Source organism: Haliotis rubra, unplaced genomic scaffold (assembly GCF_003918875.1).
Source record: "Haliotis rubra isolate DU_JTF1 unplaced genomic scaffold, ASM391887v1 Scf1295, whole genome shotgun sequence".
In the NCBI taxonomy this organism is placed as follows: domain Eukaryota; kingdom Metazoa; phylum Mollusca; class Gastropoda; order Lepetellida; family Haliotidae; genus Haliotis; species Haliotis rubra.
In genome coordinates, this window is record NW_025765220.1 from 1,111 (window position 1) to 21,417 (window position 20,307).

The 20,307-nt window shown below is 41.9% G+C and overlaps 1 protein-coding gene across 1 annotated transcript; it reads left to right on the forward strand.

The window, feature by feature from the left end:
• The first annotated feature begins 467 nt into the window (after positions 1-467).
• On the forward strand, positions 468-18,876 carry LOC124267012 (pumilio homolog 3-like). The gene is given in 16 exon segments (XM_046701856.1): positions 468-570; positions 2,311-2,384; positions 6,447-6,540; positions 7,894-7,960; positions 8,309-8,378; positions 9,446-9,550; positions 10,033-10,136; positions 10,555-10,630; positions 11,349-11,447; positions 14,920-15,054; positions 16,147-16,289; positions 16,831-16,976; positions 17,235-17,399; positions 17,908-17,998; positions 18,721-18,775; positions 18,778-18,876. Coding segments are annotated over 16 exon segments (1,626 nt in total).
• Positions 18,877-20,307: the final 1,431 nt, after the last annotated feature.

Sequence of the window (20,307 nt, forward strand, 5' to 3'; positions counted from 1 at the left end):
GGATGCTCATAATAAGCGCCCTTGCGCCAATATTCCTGTTACATTATGTTGTATTATGATACATATTTCATGCGTTTACACAACGCGTTGGCTCATAGGCGAGGTTGTGGTTTTACAATCTGGGTTTCGCCTCGCGCATTCTTTCCGACACGCAGATTTTTTGTTTTCACTAATCTGCTTCCAGAGCGGAGGATAATATTTGATAAAGGTTTCTAAGAAATCCTTTATCGTTTCCCCGCAAACAATGTTGCTGACTTAAATATGACTCAATTTGCTTCACTATTGCAGCAACATATTCTTCAACATAATGTCAAGTCGATGATTGATAGCGCGATGTCCGGGCTCCGTAAGGGAGCTCGGCTCGCGAATGTTGATCTCGAAGGTAAGTTCACCAGGTGTCGTCTGTGGTGAAATCCCCGGCACGACTGACACGGTGCTGTCTGGGTTCCGCAGAAGCTCAAACGCCAATGTCGTCGGGGTGGATCGGACGCATCTGGGGGTTGGCTGCGGCCCGAGCTCTGGCTCGAGAGCGGCGCCCTCCCAGGCAGCTTGATCCTGGCTTCAGCTCAGGTGATGGTGTGCCTTGGCACCTGTGGCGACTCCACCTAACCGGGCTCAGGTTCGTCACGGGTGCCTGGCGATGCAGGTTTTGCCCTGGTGCCCTGACTGGCAGTCGCCTAGGCGCCGACCAGCTCGGGGACACCTCGGCGCCACGTGGTCAGTCGGGGTTGCCCGGGAAACCTGTATATCGGCAGGTTCCTCTCGGCGGTCTGGGTTCCACTGAGCTGCCGATCACCCCGGCGCCTTAGGTCTACCTGTGTCCACCAGGGCAACCTGCATTGCCAGGCTACTCCCTTGTGTCTCGGGACTGCAGATCGGACTAGCACCGACCTGGGCTTCGCCCCGTGCACGAGCAGATCCCCGCGGCTGTTAGCTCAGGTCTCGGCCTGATGTCTATGATGCCCTGGCCAAGAGGCCGTTGAGTGTGACGAGCTGCCCGATCACCTCGCCAGCGCCGAGGTCTACCCGTGTACACCAGGGGAGCCCTGCATTGTCAGGCCACTCCATGTGTTGGGGATCGGGTTCGAACTTCGAACCGCCGACCGAAGCACTTACGCATACATACATGTGTATGTATGGGTATTTATATAGCTATAGGCTGCGTTTGACTATCGCTTAGTGCGCTTTAGGAGAGTACTTTGGGAAACCTGATTTATCAGGCTACTCCTACGTCTAGGTCTCGATCGGGGTTCGGTCCAGAACAGCTGAGCTTCGGCTCTCGCGGATTCTCTGAACCCGTGGGTAAACGCCGACCCAGGCTTCGGCACTGGTAGGGCTTAGATTCCCGACCGTAGTTCAGGTCTTGGCTCCGGGTAGTTCAGGTCTCGCCTGATGTCTATTGGCGTATTGACCTAGATGCCATCGAAGTATGCCGGGTGTGACTGTCACCTTCGCCGCTCCAGGTTTGTCTGAGAGCTTGTGAAACCTTGATTGTCAGGCTTCTCACATGTGCCTCGGAATCGGGTTCAGGCTCGCATAGTGGACAAGTTGATTTGAGCTTTGGCTCATTTCGCTACTTTGAACTTACCACTAAGTAGGTTCGTCCTGAGGGCAAGTCACGCAGATAGAATCGCGGCTGTGTTGCCTCCGGTGTTGTCCATGTCGACTACCCGAACCGTTGGAGTTCGCCTCCCGGAGGGAAGCCTGCTTCCAGCACGGCATCCGGACAAGGCCTCACACTCTCCCTTAAGTCTGCCGTTCTTTCCCCTTCACAGCTCAAGCGCTGTATGCTCCACTCGCGCATCTCTCAGCTGCTGAGGGAGCTGGTGGAAAGGGGAGAGAGCCGGTGGAATTTTTCGTCCGGGCGAATCTGGGCGTGCATCTGACGGGGCAACTCTCATCTGGCTAGGGACTGCATTGTAGCTGTGCTAGTCAAATGATGAGAGAAGGCGGTTATGGGCATATACGCCCGGGACAGTTTCGGAGGAATACGGAAGTCTGTTGAGCTTCGTTACTTCCTCAGGTGCCCAGGCATCGGCTAACGTTAAGTTGCCGACTGCTGGGGTTACTATATTCTGCCGCGAAACACCGGCGGGCGACACACTCCAGCGTCGGCTTCCCGGGAGACGGCGACAATACCGCGCCCAGATCCAGTCTTTGCTGGGATAGGCAACCAGTGTGGTGGTTTCCAATGGTCAGGAATATGTGGGTTTGACTCCACTTATTTCATAGTTGCCATTACTTAACGGAATGTTCAGACCCATTCTCATCTGAGAGCTGAACAAGTTTATAGAGGTACTGTCCTTCAAGATGGAGACACCGGCACCGGTGATGTCATCTACCGGAGACAGGATTGGCGCAAGTCAATCGACCTCGAGGTCGCTGTACACTCCTTGTTCCATTGCACACCCTGATTTCAAGATTTATCTTCCGGTTTCTTGTTTGACGGACGTACTACCAGTTTCGTGTGCTCTCCTTAGGCTACATTACGGTGCCAAGGGTGTTCACCAAATTGAGGTTTATTACAGCTCAGATAGCCAGATCGCGGTGCCGGTGTTGTCACCCGATACATAGGCGACTGACTCATCATGATTTCAGATAACTGTTGAGTCTGGGGACTCCACGATCAAATACTGAAACTGGGCGGAATTGTCAACCTCACGGAGTCAGATGGACAGACGTCAGCCGCTCTCCGAGGGTCCCCACCCTGGAGACACCGCCGCTTCTCAGTCCAGCCAGATACATCCCTACCGGGTTAGGGCGATGTTCTGGGTGACCTGCAGCCTCTTGAGACGAAGTCACAACCCGCACATCAATGTGCTGGAATTGACAGCAGTCAGGTTGGTGTTCAATCCCGCACGCGGATTCGATTACCTCTTCGCCAGACATTCTCACTCTGCGGGCGCCACACCAATCCTCGGATTCGCTGGGTGAATTTGGCCTCTGTCGGGTATAACACATGGAATTCCTGCAACCGTTGCAGACACAATTCTGCCTGGGATTCGACACCCGCTCAGTGTGTTGATAGGTGGGCGCTGGTGTGCAGATAGGGGATTTCATAATCCCTATTCTGCGGATTTAGTTCGGATATTGGAGTTACTATAACCTCGCTTTGGTTGAGAGCCTTATGACCTCCACCATTGCCGGGCACTCCATGGCTATTTCACGCTTCACACCTCGCTCGATGGTGCTCTGCCTAGGCAGCATCCCTCGCACATCGGCGTCAGTAGCTGGCATGAACAGGGTTCGAGCCGCCGTCGTGACCACCCAGCCCCCCTTTAAAATTGCCACCTTATTCACAATTGGCTGTCTGGCCTCTAATTTTTCAAGTATATCGCTCTCTCACTTCACTTGTTGACGTGGAAGACGACTTTACTTGTTGTGGTGAACTCTGGTAGAAGGGTCGGGTACATCCATGCGATTCCCACTGACCGACACTGACAGTATTTTATACTGATCATGTCCAGTATTCGACCCGGATACCCATTCTCAAGTCGCGATATTGCTTTCCACGTGACTGCTCATATCGCGACTTCCACCCTTTAACCAGCCTTCCGCACCGGGACCAATCTTCGATTGCTCACCCGCGCCTGTCACTTAACGAACGAACAACAGGGATCCGTGACGGGTACCCATGTGAGCTGTTTGGTGGCGGAAGACTGGGGAGTCTGCTAACAAAGCGCACTTTATCTCGTTGGTTTGTTTCCGTAATTGTATGGTTACAATGATAAGGTTTACCTCCCCCCGAGGGGTTGAAGGCAGACTAGGTAGGGCAGATGCCGCTTTGTTGGCATTACACAGCGGCACTGCTCAATGAAGAGATCGGTTCTGTCGCTCTTTGGAGCCAGCAGAACGCCTTCATTCGCCATTACCAACTTGACACGCATTCTAAGGATCGTGCTCGGTTCGGTCTTTCGGTTCTCTCCAGTGGAGAGTGACCTGCCACCCTGACCAAGTTAGTAACTGGTCATTGGTATCGGTTCTGTGTTCAATGTCGCTATTCAGGGGATTTTTGTACGCTTACAGTTTTTCCCTCTTCCCGAGCCTTCGGTATTTGGGAGTCTGTGTTAATCAGCTTTGTGGGATGGTGGCCTACACTTACCCTCCTCACGCCGAGAGTGTTTGGTGGGGGTGTTTTTCACTCGTACAATGCATGGCGTTTGTACTCGTTCGATTTCCTCAGAAAGTTTTAGCGAGGCTAATAATTTCTCTGGGTTTTATCGAGGTCCCGGCAAGCCCTCTTCCAAACAGGGGTGCTTTCGAGCATTAGTTTGCAGTACTTATTGACTCACTGGGTTATTGGCTTTGTAGCGTTTAATTTTTAAGCTTTCCCTACCCTTATACCTCTCGCCACGCTTGTCTGGCTGGGGCTATATTAGGGTTGGGAGTTGTTTTTCGCATGTCCCCATACATTCCTTCCATTGTAATGGTTGGGGGCGGGTTTTATGTCATTGATATTGAGCCAATTGACATATAAGCTTGGAGCTCTCTAGTTCTACCGCCTGATTGACGCCAGCGGTCAGGTGGCTCGATGTTTTCTATTTCCCAGATCGGTTGTAGATTTCACTCCACCACGGGTTTAGTTGTTGCCAGACAGAATGCCACCCCGCCTCAAATATCTTTGGGAGTCTGTCATATGCTTATATGTACCCCCAAGGAGGACTTCTTCTGAAAAGAATTATACAAACCCTGTAGAGGTTATAGAATTCTTTGAAGAAAGTCCTCCTTGGGTACAGCCACCCCCTCATTCTGTTTGACACGTTCAGCATGAAAAGTGAGGTACGAGGTAGACGGCGAGAGTTACCTGCTCTTGGCTGTGTTGGTCCGGTGGGGCCCTGTAGGGGTGGTCTCACAAGACAAAACGAGTTTTTTGTTTTGTAAATATTTTATTAAAAATATAGTTACAACTGTCGTAGGATTTAAAATGGACATTTTAATGCTTATATGTACCCCAAGGAGGACTTTCTTCAAAGAATTCATAACCTCTACAGGTTTGTATAAATTGGATCAGATGTTTGACAGCTTAGCTGAATGTGTGTCATCACACGCATACTGTGTGGAATACTGCCTGACACAGACTCAGTTATTCACAGGCCACCGTGATATTGGTGGATTGTTGCTGACTCCAGTATGAAGCAACAAACAAGTTAGATCCAAATAATGTGATGGCTAATATCCCATTTAGTTATGTGTCTGATAGAGTATTCCATCTTGTCGTTATCCCAGGAGATTCAGAGTAAGAAAATATGTCGCTAGCAAAATACTGTAAACGATATTATATTTCGCGCAGGTTTTATTTTCGCGAAAAACATTTTAGCGCGAAAATTTATACATCGCGAATAAACCTGTCATTCATTCAGTCTAGCCACACTCGCCCCTGAGTTGTTACCATAACACATCACGTTTGAAGACAGAAATCAACGGGAATCTTAAAATGACGACTGATCATACTTAACTGTCGCTGTAATGGATTTCCCAAAACATAATTAAATAATGAGCCAAATCCATTGCGTTTAATTAGCGAAAACAGCAATGTGTGTTGTGTCGCCATGGAAATTGGTCACATGACATGGTTTGATACAAAACAGATTACCGTGAAATGACTCGAAAGAAATAATACAGCAGTATTTTATTTATTCATTAAGATTTTATTCACCAGTACATCATGAAGCGAATAGTCACTAACACTCAATCATCTCATTCACAACAACTCGGCTTGTTTGAAATCACAAAGAGCTTCATATACAGTAAAAGTTAATTCGGCAAATCGTCAGAATTCGGAACATAAGACTGATGTGTTTTTCATCTCTTCCGGGAGTAAACGGATTACTGTGTACTAGTATATCGCACAGATAGGGATTTCCTGTGAGTAAGCAATAAATGTCGCCTGACAGGTTAAGCCACTCTGTTTGTTTTCACTGCTATTAGTGGCGGCCAAAGAGACAACTGGCAGTTCCGGCAATTACTGATTGCGCGAATAATTGACCGCGCGAAGTAGTCTAAACTGTCAATTCCGCGAAAATTGCACCACGCGAAAATAAGTACGTTTACAGTATGCTTGTCAAGTGAGTGAGTGAGTTTAGCTTTACACCGCACTCAGCAATATTCCAGCTATATGGCGGCGGTCTGTAAATAATCAAGTCTGGACCAGACAGTCCAGTGATCAACAGCATGAGCATCGATCTGCGCAATTGGGATCCGATGACGTGTGTCAACGAAGTCAGCGAGCCTGACAACCCGATCCCTTTAGTCGTCTCTTATGACAAGCATGGGTTAATGAAGATTGGTTAAGGCATTCGCTCATCACTCTGAAGACCCGGGTTTGATTCCCTACATGGGTACAATGTGTGAAACCCATTTCTGGTGTCTCCCGCCGTGATATTGCTGGAATATTGCTAAAAGCAGCATAAAACTTAACTCACTCACTCCCTCTGGCTGTGTTGCAGATGTCCATGGCTCATGACACAGCACGTGTGGTTCAGTGTCTGGTGCAGTACGGCAACCCTGAACACAGGACATCCGTCATGGAGGAGATTAAAGGTAAATATCAGACACGTAGATAATCACACTTGGATGTCATCTGAGAAATGTGATATCAACAGACATGAGGGTAAGATTCCTTGTCTCCCAACATCATTCTTGCTAGTCCTGCTTGAATGAGACAACAATGTTTACTGTTTTTACCTCTTCTATCAGTTTATTATATGGGTTTGAGCTCCGTCCGACCTTCCGTGTGTCCGTCCTTCCGTGTGTCTGTCCTTCCATGTGTCCGTCCGAGATGATGGGGACAGATTTTCTCTGTCATAGATAGGGAAACCAAATCTGGTATGCATTTTCAGGACACAAATGCTTTGATGGAGTTCGAAAACGGAAACCGTGTTACAATGTGTTACAGAGTTATGGCCCTTGTCATCCATTTCTTGACTTAGTGCACATCATCCCCAATGGGAACAGATTTTCTCAGTAAGGCCTAAAAAAAAAAGCTTGTGGTTCCGATTTCCTGATCGACCCTAAATATTCCCGCTGGGCCTAACAATTTTCCTCACCACATAATAAATTAAATTTATTTTCTGACACATGAGTAATGTAAAAATATTTTGCAAAAGAAACCCCAAACCCTACCTACCTACCCTAGTTCTGAAATGAAGGAAATCGGAACCACAACATTTATTTTTTTGGGCCTAACCGTTCTTGAAGGGAAACCAAATGTGGTATGTGTTTTCAGGACATGAATGTCGTGATGGAGTTAAAAAACAGGAATCGTGTGGCGGGGGAAATTGATGACCATGCCTTCTTGTTCAGTTGGGGCGTTGGGGTAGTCTAGTGGTTAAAGCGTTGGCTCGTCACGCTGAAGACCCGGGTTCGAATCCCCACATGGGTACAATGAGTGAAGCCCATTTCTGGTGTCCCCTGCCGTGTGTTGCTGGAATATTGCTAAAAGCGGCGTAAAACCAAACTCAGTTCCTATTTGTAGTAAAAGTGATGCCTGGTTCTGGTTCTCTGTTATCACCCTCGCATACTGTCAGTCCACAAGGACTACCTACATTGGTGATTGCTCATCATCAGCTCAATGTAGTTGTTTCAGGCTAGCACATAGGTAGAAAACTGCATGTTGCATTGTGGACTTGAATCAGTATCTCTATACATATTATTGCTTTTTCCTGTTCACGACAATGGTTGAATATGTATGTCAATAGCAGTGTTGCGAGTGTTGAGGTGTAAGGAGTTCTAACTAGAGGTCACATGACATAGAAATGTGCTGTGTATTACCGTCAGTGTTTGCTTGAATATTGTCACCTTCTGTTAAATGGAATTTCAGTCAGTGAACATTACTTCCTTTTTAATCGTGATATAAAAAAATGATTTCACATTTTCTCATTGTTTCTGTTCCAGATGAAATAGTTTCAATGTGCAAATCAAAATATGCCAAGTTTGTGATCAGGAAAATCTTGAAGTATGGGTAAGTAAGTGTAATGTGTCTCTCTGTGCCATGCATACATATAACTTGTTGAAAGAGGCAGCTAACAGGATTGGATGGTCAGGCTTGCATATTTGGCTGACAAATGCCTTTATCTCAGTTGCTCTTACTATTGATCACTGGATTGTCTGGTCAACAAGACTCAATATTTGCAGACCGCCGCCACCTAGCTGTAGTATTGCTGGGAGCGGGATTAATCAAGAAACAAACAAAAAATTTGTGTTACTGGGAGCAAGTGCGGTCATATTGTCTGTTCCAGGGAGATTTATTTTATGGAAATTAATTGTAGTAATATTTTGCTCTACATTGTTAAAACTTTTTCCTCTTCAGCTCCAAACAACAGCGTAACTTTATGTTCAAGACATTCCATGGTAATGTTCGGAAGTTGATAAGGCACAGGGTAAGTTACTTTCTTTTGCCATGTGTTGCCAGGTTTCTGAAATTATCATCCTTGATTGTTGCTTTCTTCATTTAGTCTACTGAGTCGCCTGTTTTGTGCAGATGTACTAGGGGCATCAGCAATTCTGTACATAAAAGTAATAAACAGTTATGCTTAAAAATTGAGGGTAGGTGGGTCACTGATTTTGTACATGGCATGGTGGGTGTGTGTGTGTGTGTGTGTTGATGGAGGTGTCACATAACTCTTTCCATTGCATGATCTAATGGTAACACTTAATTGTGATTTTTATCCCCCGCAACACGTTTTGCGGGGTTTTTAAAATGGACTCCATCCGTGCACATTTGTCTTTTCCGGAGCATAACTCTAAAACCGTTCAATGTTTCTTTACCAAACCTGGCACCTAGATAGATCTAGTGGTGAACTGGTGCCTTTTGGTAGATTTGGATTTCTGAATAAAATATTTTTTGCGTTTCCATGGCAAGAAGTTTGACTTAGCCTGAAATTGGTGGTAGTGCTCTTTTCCGGAGCAGAACTTTAAAACTGTTCACTGTTTCATCACGAAATTTCATGCATAGGTAGGTCTAGTGGTGAACTGGTGCCTTTTGGTAGTTTTGGATTTCTGATTAAAAAGGTTTTTTGTTGCGTTTCCATGGCAACAATTTTGGCTTCAACTGAATCTTGTGGTAGTGAAACTTTTCAGTTCTCTCCTTCCACTTAGCTATATACACACCAAAACATTTGACATAATCATAACTCGTAGACATATTCATGAAGAGTATTTTGCCATTGCGGGGGCTATTGATGACTTTGTCTTCTTGTTTAAACGAAAATTGGAGAAATATACTACAATCGCATTCAAAGGTACCTTTAAATAGAATGCTCATACATAAGGTTTTAGGATAAGAACTTGAAATTAGAAGTGGTTACCATGCCATCTCCCCTCCCTTCATCTGTCCATTTCTTCGGTGAATTGATCTTGTCGTGTATTATGATTCCATGAACGGTGTTTTATCACACACTGTTTGTCCTGTGTATGTTGTGTCAGTGTATTTACCATGTTTGTGCAGGAAGCGGTGGAAATCTTGGAATTTGCATACAATGACTACGCTAACGCTCCACAGCGCTTGTCTATGATGGAGGAGTTCTATGGACCAAGCTTTACTTTGTTTAAGGTACGGTAAGATAATCTAGAGTAGCACATCTCTCACTTCAGCACAAAATTATTTTGATTATATGCTTAGATTCTAGACCGAAAACCAATTACTTTTAATTGTATACATGCAAACTTTATGGTCTGCACACGCAATGTATCTGATAATCTTGATAATTCGTTTTCACAAGTATAGATCATATGTCAGTAGTACCCTCTCTTACAGGATGATTCGGGGTTTGGGGTGGTGGGTTAGTGGTTAAAGCGTTTGTTTGTCACGCCGAAGACTCGGGTTTGATTCCCCACATGGGTACAATGTGTGAAGCCCATTTGTGGTGTCCCACGATGTGATATTGCTGGAATATTTAGCGGCATAAAACTTCACTCACTCACTCACCCACTCACTTACCCAATGAATGGGGTTGACAAGTGATGCTAGGGAGGTGATGTTCGTGTTTGGCTGCTGTTATGAACATGTGCTGACTGAGAATGTTTCTGTGACAGAATCACGACACCAAGTCCCTGGAACAGATCATGCTGGAACAGCCAGACAAGAAGGACATGATCCTAAGTAACATGAAGGAGGCTCTCCTCCCTCTCATTGACAAGTAGGTGTAGTTTATACATTCAGTCTGTAATTCAGTACCCGTGAAGATCTCAGTAACTTATAGCTACTAAAAACCCGTGAAGATCCGGGTTAGATTTGATCTTTAGTAACCCATGTTTGTCGTAAGAGGCAACTAACGGGATCGGGTGGTCAGGCTCGCTGACTTGGTGGACAGGTGTCATTATATCCCAATTGCGTAGATCGATGCTCATGCTATAGATCACTGGATTGTCTTGTCCAGACTATATTACTTACAGACCGCCGCCATATAGCTGGGATATTGCTGAGTGTGACGTAAAACTAAACTCACTCACTGTAATTCCGTAAAACTTCAAGACGTTTACTAAAATGTGTTGGATAATGTTCAGGCAGTGTTTTGATGTTCGTTATTAAAGATTGATATTGTTGTCTGCCCACAGGGACATATTGGCTCACTCCATGGTGCACAAGATCTTCCATGACTTCTTCCACTATGCCACTGACAAGATGAGATCAGTAAGTTTACATTAGAGAGGGTCTTAGAATCGGGAGGTGGGGTTGCCTGGGTGGTTTTAGGTTTGTTCCAACAAACTGAGGACTCGGATTCTCTTCTCCACATGGGCACACCGTAAGTCCCATTCTTGGTGTTTGGCAATTGATGTCCCTGAAGAGTACAACTCGGATCACTCTCTCATTAATGTGTGTTGAGTTTCAGCTGCTGTGATGAGTCAGGAATATTGTTACAAAGCAGTGTCAAACTCACTAATGTGTAAATCTCAGTGTGTGCTCAACTGTAAAGTGCATGGAGTATTGCAAACTTCATGAACTGAGGTCAATACAGTCAAGGAGGTCAGTGGAAGCCGCAGTGGCTGAGCGGGTTAGGCGTCTGACTTTGTGTGCTGGCAATTAGGTGCCTGACTCTGAGGGTGTGGGTTCGAATCCCGGATGGGACTCAACCTCACAAAAGTACTAGAATCTGTACTTTGCTAAGAAAGTGTAATCCCAAATATAACATATGTTACTTTTGATCACTTTCTAAATGGCATTGTGTATTGAAACCATGTTGTTGCATTGTCTTGTAATCACAATCTGAGAGTCTTACACATTGTCCTCCGATTATCATGACTTATGATCAAGTTTTTTAAATAATCAGTGCAAGTCATGCAGAATCCGACTATCAATCAAATCAAGAAGCTTGCTTTCACTGAGTGATGGTGCGGACATTTTTCCACAGGAAATGATCGAGTGTCTCCGGGAGCAGCTGATCACAATGATACACACGCGGGATGGGTCAAGGGTCGCCATGAACTGTGTCTGGTTCGGCACTGTCAAGGTCAGTGTTGTTCAGTCATTTAAATGAGACAAGAATGAAAGCTGGTTATGTAACTATAGCTATATGTAACTAATGATTGTATAGCTATGTGTAACTAATGATTGTATAGCTATATGTAACTAATGATTGTATAGCTATATGTAACTAATGATTGTATGGCTATATGTAACTAATGATTGTATAGCTATGTGTAACTAATGATTGTATAGCTATATGTAACTAATGATTGTATAGCTATGTGTAACTAATGATTGTATAGCTATATGTAACTAATGATTGTATAGCTATATGTAACTAATGATTGTATAGCTATATGTAACTAAGGATTGTATGGCTATATGTCACTAAGGATTGTATGGCTATATGTAACTAAGGATTGTATAGCTATATGTAATATGTAACTAAGGATTGTATAGCTATATGTAACTAATGATTGTATAGCTATATGTAACTAAGGATTGTATGGCTATATGTCACTAAGGATTGTATGGCTATATGTAACTAAGGATTGTATAGCTATATGTAATATGTAACTAAGGATTGTATAGCTATATGTAACTAATGATTGTATAGCTATATGTAACTAATGATTGTATAGCTATATGTAACTAATGATTGTATAGCTATATGTAACTAAGGATTGTATGGCTATATGTCACTAAGGATTGTATGGCTATATGTAACTAAGGATTGTATAGCTATATGTAATATGTAACTAAGGATTGTATAGCTATATGTAACTAATGATTGTATAGCTATATGTAACTAATGATTGTATAGCTATATGTAACTGAGGATTGTATGGCTATATGTCACTAAGGATTGTATGGCTATATGTAACTAAGGATTGTATAGCTATATGTAACTAATGATTGTATAGCTATATGTAACTAATGATTGTATAGCTATATGTAACTAATGATTGTATAGCTATATGTAACTAATGATTGTATGGCTATAAGTAACTAATGATTGTATAGCTATATGTAACTAATGATTGTATAGCTATATGTAACTAAGGATTGTATAGCTATATGTAACTAATGATTGTATAGCTATATGTAACTAATGATTGTATGGCTATATGTAACTAAGGATTGTATGGCTATATGTCACTAAGGATTGTATGGCTATATGTAACTAAGGATTGTATAGCTATATGTAATATGTAACTAAGGATTGTATAGCTATATGTAACTAATGATTGTATAGCTATATGTAACTAATGATTGTATGGCTATAAGTAACTATTGATTGTATAGCTATATGTAACTAATGATTGTATAGCTATATGTAACTAATGATTGTATAGCTATATGTAACTAATGATTGTATAGCTATATGTAACTAATGATTGTATAGCTATATGTAACTAAGGATTGTATGGCTATATGTCACTAAGGATTGTATGGCTATATGTAACTAAGGATTGTATAGCTATATGTAATATGTAACTAATGATTGTATAGCTATATGTAACTAATGATTGTATAGCTATATGTAACTAATGATTGTATAGCTATATGTAACTAATGATTGTATAGCTATATGTAACTAATGATTGTATAGCTATATGTAACTAATGATTGTATAGCTATATGTAACTAATGATTGTATAGCTATATGTAACTAATGATTGTATAGCTATATGTAACTAATGATTGTATGGCTATATGTAACTAAGGATTGTATGGCTATATGTCACTAAGGATTGTATGGCTATATGTAACTAAGGATTGTATAGCTATATGTAACTAATGATTGTATAGCTATATGTAACTAAGGATTGTATAGCTATATGTAACTAATGATTGTATAGCTATATGTAACTAATGATTGTATAGCTATATGTAACTAATGATTGTATAGCTATATGTAACTAATGATTGTATAGCTATATGTAACTAATGATTGTATAGCTATATGTAACTAATGATTGTATGGCTATATGTAACTAAGGATTGTATGGCTATATGTCACTAAGGATTGTATGGCTATATGTAACTAAGGATTGTATAGCTATATGTAACTAAGGATTGTATAGCTATATGTAACTAAGGATTGTATAGCTATATGTAACTAAGGATTGTATGGCTATATGTAACTAATGATTGTATAGCTATATGTAACTAATGATTGTATAGCTATATGTAACTAATGATTGTATAGCTATATGTAACTAATGATTGTATAGCTATATGTAACTAATGATTGTATAGCTATATGTAACTAATGATTGTATGGCTATATGTAACTAATGATTGTATAGCTATATGTAACTAATGATTGTATGGCTATAAGTAACTAATGATTGTATAGCTATATGTAACTAATGATTGTATAGCTATATGTAACTAATGATTGTATAGCTATATGTAACTAATGATTGTATGGCTATATGTAACTAATGATTGTATAGCTATATGTAACTAATGATTGTATGGCTATATGTAACTAATGATTGTATAGCTATATGTAACTAATGATTGTATGGCTATAAGTAACTAATGATTGTATAGCTATATGTAACTAATGATTGTATAGCTATATGTAACTAAGGATTGTATAGCTATATGTAACTAATGATTGTATGGCTATATGTAACTAATGATTGTATAGCTATATGTAACTAATGATTGTATGGCTATATGTAACTAAGGATTGTATAGCTATATGTAACTAATGATTGTATGGCTATAAGTAACTAATGATTGTATAGCTATATGTAACTAATGATTGTATAGCTATATGTAACTAAGGATTGTATAGCTATATGTAACTAAGGATTGTATAGCTACTTTGCCCTAGGCTTGATTATGTTATTGTCATTGGTATCAAACAGTATTCACTTGTATTATGCTTTTATTTGAGATTACCCTTTCACAGTAAAGTACAGCACAAGCACTTGTTTGGTTTGTGTACCATCCAGGGGCCTGTTCCTCAAAGCGATCATAGCGCTACAACAGTTGTAAGTCGATGTTAAAGTATGGGAGTTACGACTGTCATAGCGCTACGACAGTTGTAAGTCTATGTTAAAGTATGGGAGTTACGACTGTCATAGCGCTACAACAGTTGTAAGTCTATGTTAAAGTATGGGAGACTGTCATAACGCTTCGACAGTTGTAAGTCTATGTTAAAGTATGGGAGTTACGACTGTCATAGCGCTATGATCGCTTTGAGGAACGTGGCCCAGGACAACATTTTTTGTGGAGGCAGTGGTTGCTGATTGGTTAGATAGCTGACTTTGTGTGCTGTTGATTAGGTGCCTAACACTAAGAGTGTGGGATTGAAGCCAAGATGGAACTCAACCCTAAAAAGTTGAGTACTTTACTGAGAAAGTGTAATTCCAAATATATCAAGTTATATTTGACCACTTTCTTAAAGGCATTGCGTATTTAATGTTCGCTTGCTTTTATTATCCATATTTAGAATGTAGTACAACATATTACCAATCCATGTGTACACTCCCCAGGATCGGAAGGTAATTCTCAAGAGTCTCAAGACCCACATTGCACGCATCAGCCAGGATGAGTATGGTCACATGGTCTTGCTGGCGATCTTTGACGTTGTGGACGACACGAAGTTTGTCTCCAAGGTCATTCTGGAGGTCAGTACATAAGCTACATATCCTATTGATCCTTGACTGTAATAAGCATGATGGAGCTGTTCAAACATTGGACATTTGGACATTCACAGACCTTTATGAAGAAAGAAGACCTGACTTTGTTATAGATGATGTTCATGGGGTAATGGGGCGGTGGGGTAGTTTAGTGGTTAAAGTGTTCGCTCCGCCACGCAGAAAACCTGGGTTCGATTCCCCACATGGGTACAATGTGTGAAGACCATATCTGGTGTACCCTGCTGAGATATTGATGGAATATTGCTAAAAGTGGCGTAAAACAAAACTCACTCACCCACCCACTCACTCATTCATGGGGTAATGAGCATCACTGTAACAGTTTCGATTTATGTGTATAGTAAGGGACTTTGGAAAAATTTTGGTCTTATTCATTGTAGGGGCATAGTATGTGACCCATTTTCTATGCAACTGAATTCTCCAGGATTCTTTTGATGTGTTAAAAATTAATGTTCATTTTAGTTAGTTCTCAGATTGCTCTTCTGCTGTCTTCTTATCCCCCACCGCGTGTTTAGCGTGAAGCGAGGGATATAGTATTAGGCTCCGTCCGTCCGTACGTACGTATGAACGAATTGGAATATCTTAAGAACCGTTCTCTAGATTCTTTTCATATTTGGTACCTAGGTTCATCACAGTATAAGAAAGGTCCAAGTCAGGTTTGGTGACCTTGACCTTCATTTCAAGGTCACAAGGGGACTTTCACGTTTTACCTGCATGTTAAGTTATCTCAAGAACCGTTCACTGGATTTTCCTCATATTCAATACAAAGCTTTATCTAGGGAAGGTGCAGGGCCCAGTCGATTTTGGTGACCTTCACTTAATTTTCAAGGTCACAGCGACACTTTGAAGATTTCAGCATGTTAACCTGAATTGTCAGCCTAAAGAGCAAGATATCAAGAGAGGTTGACTGGTCATGTTTTTGTTGACATTTAACTTTAACTTTCATTACTTTATAAGTTTGATTTGATAATTTTCGGCGGGGGATTATGTCACCTTAGTGACAATGCTTGTTTAAATACTGATCACCCAGGCAGTCTGTTACGTTACAGCTGTGTGTTGCAGGAGATGTTGAAGAGTTTGAGTCAGGTAGCGGAGAACCAGTACGGCCGGAAGGTGTTGCTGTATCTGTTGTCTCCACGGGACCCACTCCACTTCCACCCCGACATCGTACACATCCTGCAGCGTGGGGACGCCAACACCACCAGGTCAGCAGACATCCCCCAACACTTTCACAGAGTGAAATAGATCAGATGAGAACATGAAATCCATTATGTACTTGAAACATGTTCCATGGGCAGTAGATTATTATTATTATTTTATGGGTATTTATGTAGTGCTATAGTCCATCCAATGTGCATGCTCAAAGCACTTTGTTTTTTCTCTTCAATCATTGGATGTCAATCTCAACGGCACCTTATTTTTCAACCTCAACTCCCTGGGGATCATACAACTAAAGCGTAAGTGATGAACTATGATGGTGGTGACGACCTAGGTTTGTCCCACATTGGAACTATGTATGAAGCGTTTTTGTGTTTCTTCTCCTCTGAAATTGCTAGAATAATGCTAGATGTATTAAACCATAGATACTGTAAAAAAATGTATGACTTGCATGAATATAGATTTATAGGTTATTAAGAGAGCTGTAACAATGAGCAATATGATTTCAGATTTGCCTTCGGAGATTTAATTGATCTGTTATAGCTGTAAATCTGCACAAGAAATATTGTAAGTTGCTTTTTATTTCAGTAAAAAAGATGGTCACATACGTCATCGGGAGTTGCTAGATTGTGTGTCCAAACCCCTTCTACAGTACATCGTTGACAACGCTGCCAACCTCGCCATCAACAACGCTGCGCTGCTAATGATACTGGGCATCATCACACATGCTAAAGGTAGGCCAGGGTCGTGCTGTAATGCCTTGAGACTAAACAGCCCCTGAGTATGTTTGTTTATCTGTACATTACAGATGGGATTCACCTTTGTGGTATGCAACAAATATCTGCAGTATTTGGAACTTTCTGCACATTAAGCTGACTACTGCAATATGACATTCGGTGATGACTTGTGAAAATAAACTTTTGGCTTATTTCTTAGATACTTTGTTTTCATAATTTGATGTCGGATTCAAATCTGCATTCTTTATGTGTCAGGTGACCCCTCGGATGCGATGACAGCCATTGCTAAGATCGCTGCACAGCCGTTCTCTGCATCCAAGGGAGAGAACCAGCACATGGTGGAGCACCCTGCTGGCCACCTGACTCTCAAGAGGCTGATCCTCAACGACAAGGAGAGGAGCACTGAGGACGAGTGTGCAGGTGGGTGGTGTACAGGTGTGATGTACAGGTGTGGTGTTACAGGTTACGTAGTGCACTGTGATGTTGTGACTTCCTTCGTGTGTGCCTTGTCATGTGGTGTTCCTTTTGCTTCTGTTCCTGGGCGGTGGGGTAGCCCAGTGGTTAAAGCGTTCACCCGTCACGCCGAAGACCCATGTTCAAGTCCCCACTTGAGTACAATGTGTGAAGCCCATTTCTGTCGTCCCCTGACGTGATTAATTTTATTCCTCATGGACAAATTATGCCATCTTTTAATGAGAAAGGTTATTTCCTTTTTCTTTCTAGATCTTATTAAACCAAATGTAAAAAGGTAATGTTTGTATTTATTTGTTAACATTGGCAAAAGCTTATCTTTTTTCTCTTTTAATAAGGAAGTTATGAGCAGTGTGAACAGACTGAGATCAGAGATGTTCATCAAACCCAGTGTTACTTTCGGTGTGATGATGTGTTGTGTAGCGCTGCTTATAACAGGTCCTGATTTTTGTGACAGTGCTGTTCTCCAACATACTGCTGTCGGTCCTGGTGGAGGGGACTCTCAAGTCCTGGGCGGCCTGCAACAGGGGCTGCTTCACCCTCATCAGGTAGGTGGAGGAGTGGAATGTGGGGGTGTTGGGGGAGGTTTCAAACATATATATCTTTCTGCACAACATGAGGTTGTCAGAAGGACCACAATGGTCTGTGAAGAGTTGTGTCCCTTAGTAGTGCCAGAGTCTGTTGGCTCTAATCATAGTTCTGGGATTGTCAGCAACCTCACCCACGGTCCTGGGTGAGTGTCAGACAACTTCATCACCTTCTAGGTGGGATGGGGTGGGGGTGGTGTGTGTTAGTCTAGTGGTTAAAGCGTTCGCTCATCATGTTGAAGACCCGGGTTTGATTCCCCACATGGGTACAAAATGTGAAGTACATTTCTGGTGTCTACCGTGATATAACTGGAATATTGCTATAAGTGGCTTAAAACTAAACTCACTCACCTCAGGATTTCCTGACCTACATTGAGCTGACATGCCTCGAAATAACCGAAAGGTTATCTCCCATTTGACAGACACCCAATTGACAGACACTGAACTAGAAGGTTAATTAGGGTAACACCTACGGGTATAATGGAACAGTCCACTGTCTAGTGAGTACTGATCAGAGTTGTGATTTGTCTAATTAGCCCTTCAACATATTGCCTCAGCTTATGCATTATATTGACTCAGTGTAATGCATGGTGTTCACATTACATATTTTTATTATTGGGAACTATGAATACCTACATGACTGATGTATGATGTTTTGAATGTTACAGTCTGTGATGTTACAGTCTGCTGGAGTTGGACGACATTGAGGTGGCGTCCCAGGTGAGGCAGCAGCTGAGCTGGCATCAAGAAGTAGTCTAAGGAAGATGACATTCAAGGGGGCACAGATACTGCTGCAGAAACTGGAGGGGATGTCACCGCCGGAGGCCCCAGATGATTGACTTGTGAGAGATAACCATCAGAGACTCAACTTGTTGGGAGAACAGCAGACTTGATAGAAAACCAGACATTGGGGAGGAGAGCTAGTAACTTTCGGACTTCTGACCCTTGGCAGCAACTTGGAACTGGGGCTATGTAGCTATGTACAATGGATAGCTTTGGTAGAACTTTAATGGGCCAGAGTACTATCAAAACAATCTTTAATAGTAACTGGACTTAATCCAATCATCAGTAACCCATACTTGTCCTAAGAGGCGACTGATCGGGTGGTCAGGCTCGCTGACTTTGTTGACACATGTATCGTATCCCAATTGAGTAGATCAATACTGGATTGTCTGGTCCAGGCTCAAGTATTTCTGGACCGCCGCCATATAGCTAGAATATTGCTGAGTGAGGCGTAAAACTAAACTCACTCACTCACTCAGTGTCATTCCAGCCAGTCTACATGCAGGAGGGAGGGCTGTATGTCGCCTTAGTTTTCCAACTCAAAATGTATCAACTTGAGATGCATCAACCGGCTGTTCTTCTCATGATGTAGGTTACTTTTGAACGTGAAGGCAGCTTCAGTTGGATAATTTGTGATGATCATTCTTTCCAGCTTGTCAAGATGTACGGCTAAGTTTGCTTGCTTGTTTTTGCAAGATGTCAGTGATTTAAAGGAATATGCAATGTAGCCTTCGGGTATTTGAAAGTATAAAGGCACTTCTTGAACACTGTATGCTCCTGTGTCAGAATATTCTTCATCTTTATCCAGTGTGTTTGGTGTTATTTATGTTTCACTGATTATATAACCAAAAATGGTCCATGTAATTGAATCGATTTGTATGAGATGTCTTCATTTTGCATGCATCTAAATCATGTATGTATTTTCCGATGGAATAGGAATACTTGATATTTTAGTTGGTAACATTTTAAAGCAGGTGTTGACAATTTGAGTTTTAGTGTCTACATATGTTATTATTTTTGAGATGTGTAGGGCAACAAGTGGAGGAATTTTGTATGCTCAAGATCAGTTTTAAAGTTAAAGATAAATTTGAAAATCCCTTTCTGATGTTGAACTGAGAATCTGCTTATATAAATATTATTATATTACTTCTTATTCCTTATGATGTATCGGAATCATTGTTACTGTATGTGCAGTAATAAATGGTTTTGGTACTACCAAAAGTTTCAGGGATCGAGCAGGACACAATCATACCCACTTAATTCAGAAGTTGTTGAATCTGTTTTGAAAATAGTTACAAGGCATTTTGATGTCCATTCTTCTCAATAAAAACTAATCTACACAAGAACTAGGAGCCAGTTTTAAGGTTACTAGGGAATATTCATACAGTACTTACACATGACATTCAATTGGACAGGGCACATAATTATCCTAAATTTGTTTTTAACTATGTTTAAAGCTGTTGATTTATGTTTCCTTTTTACGAACT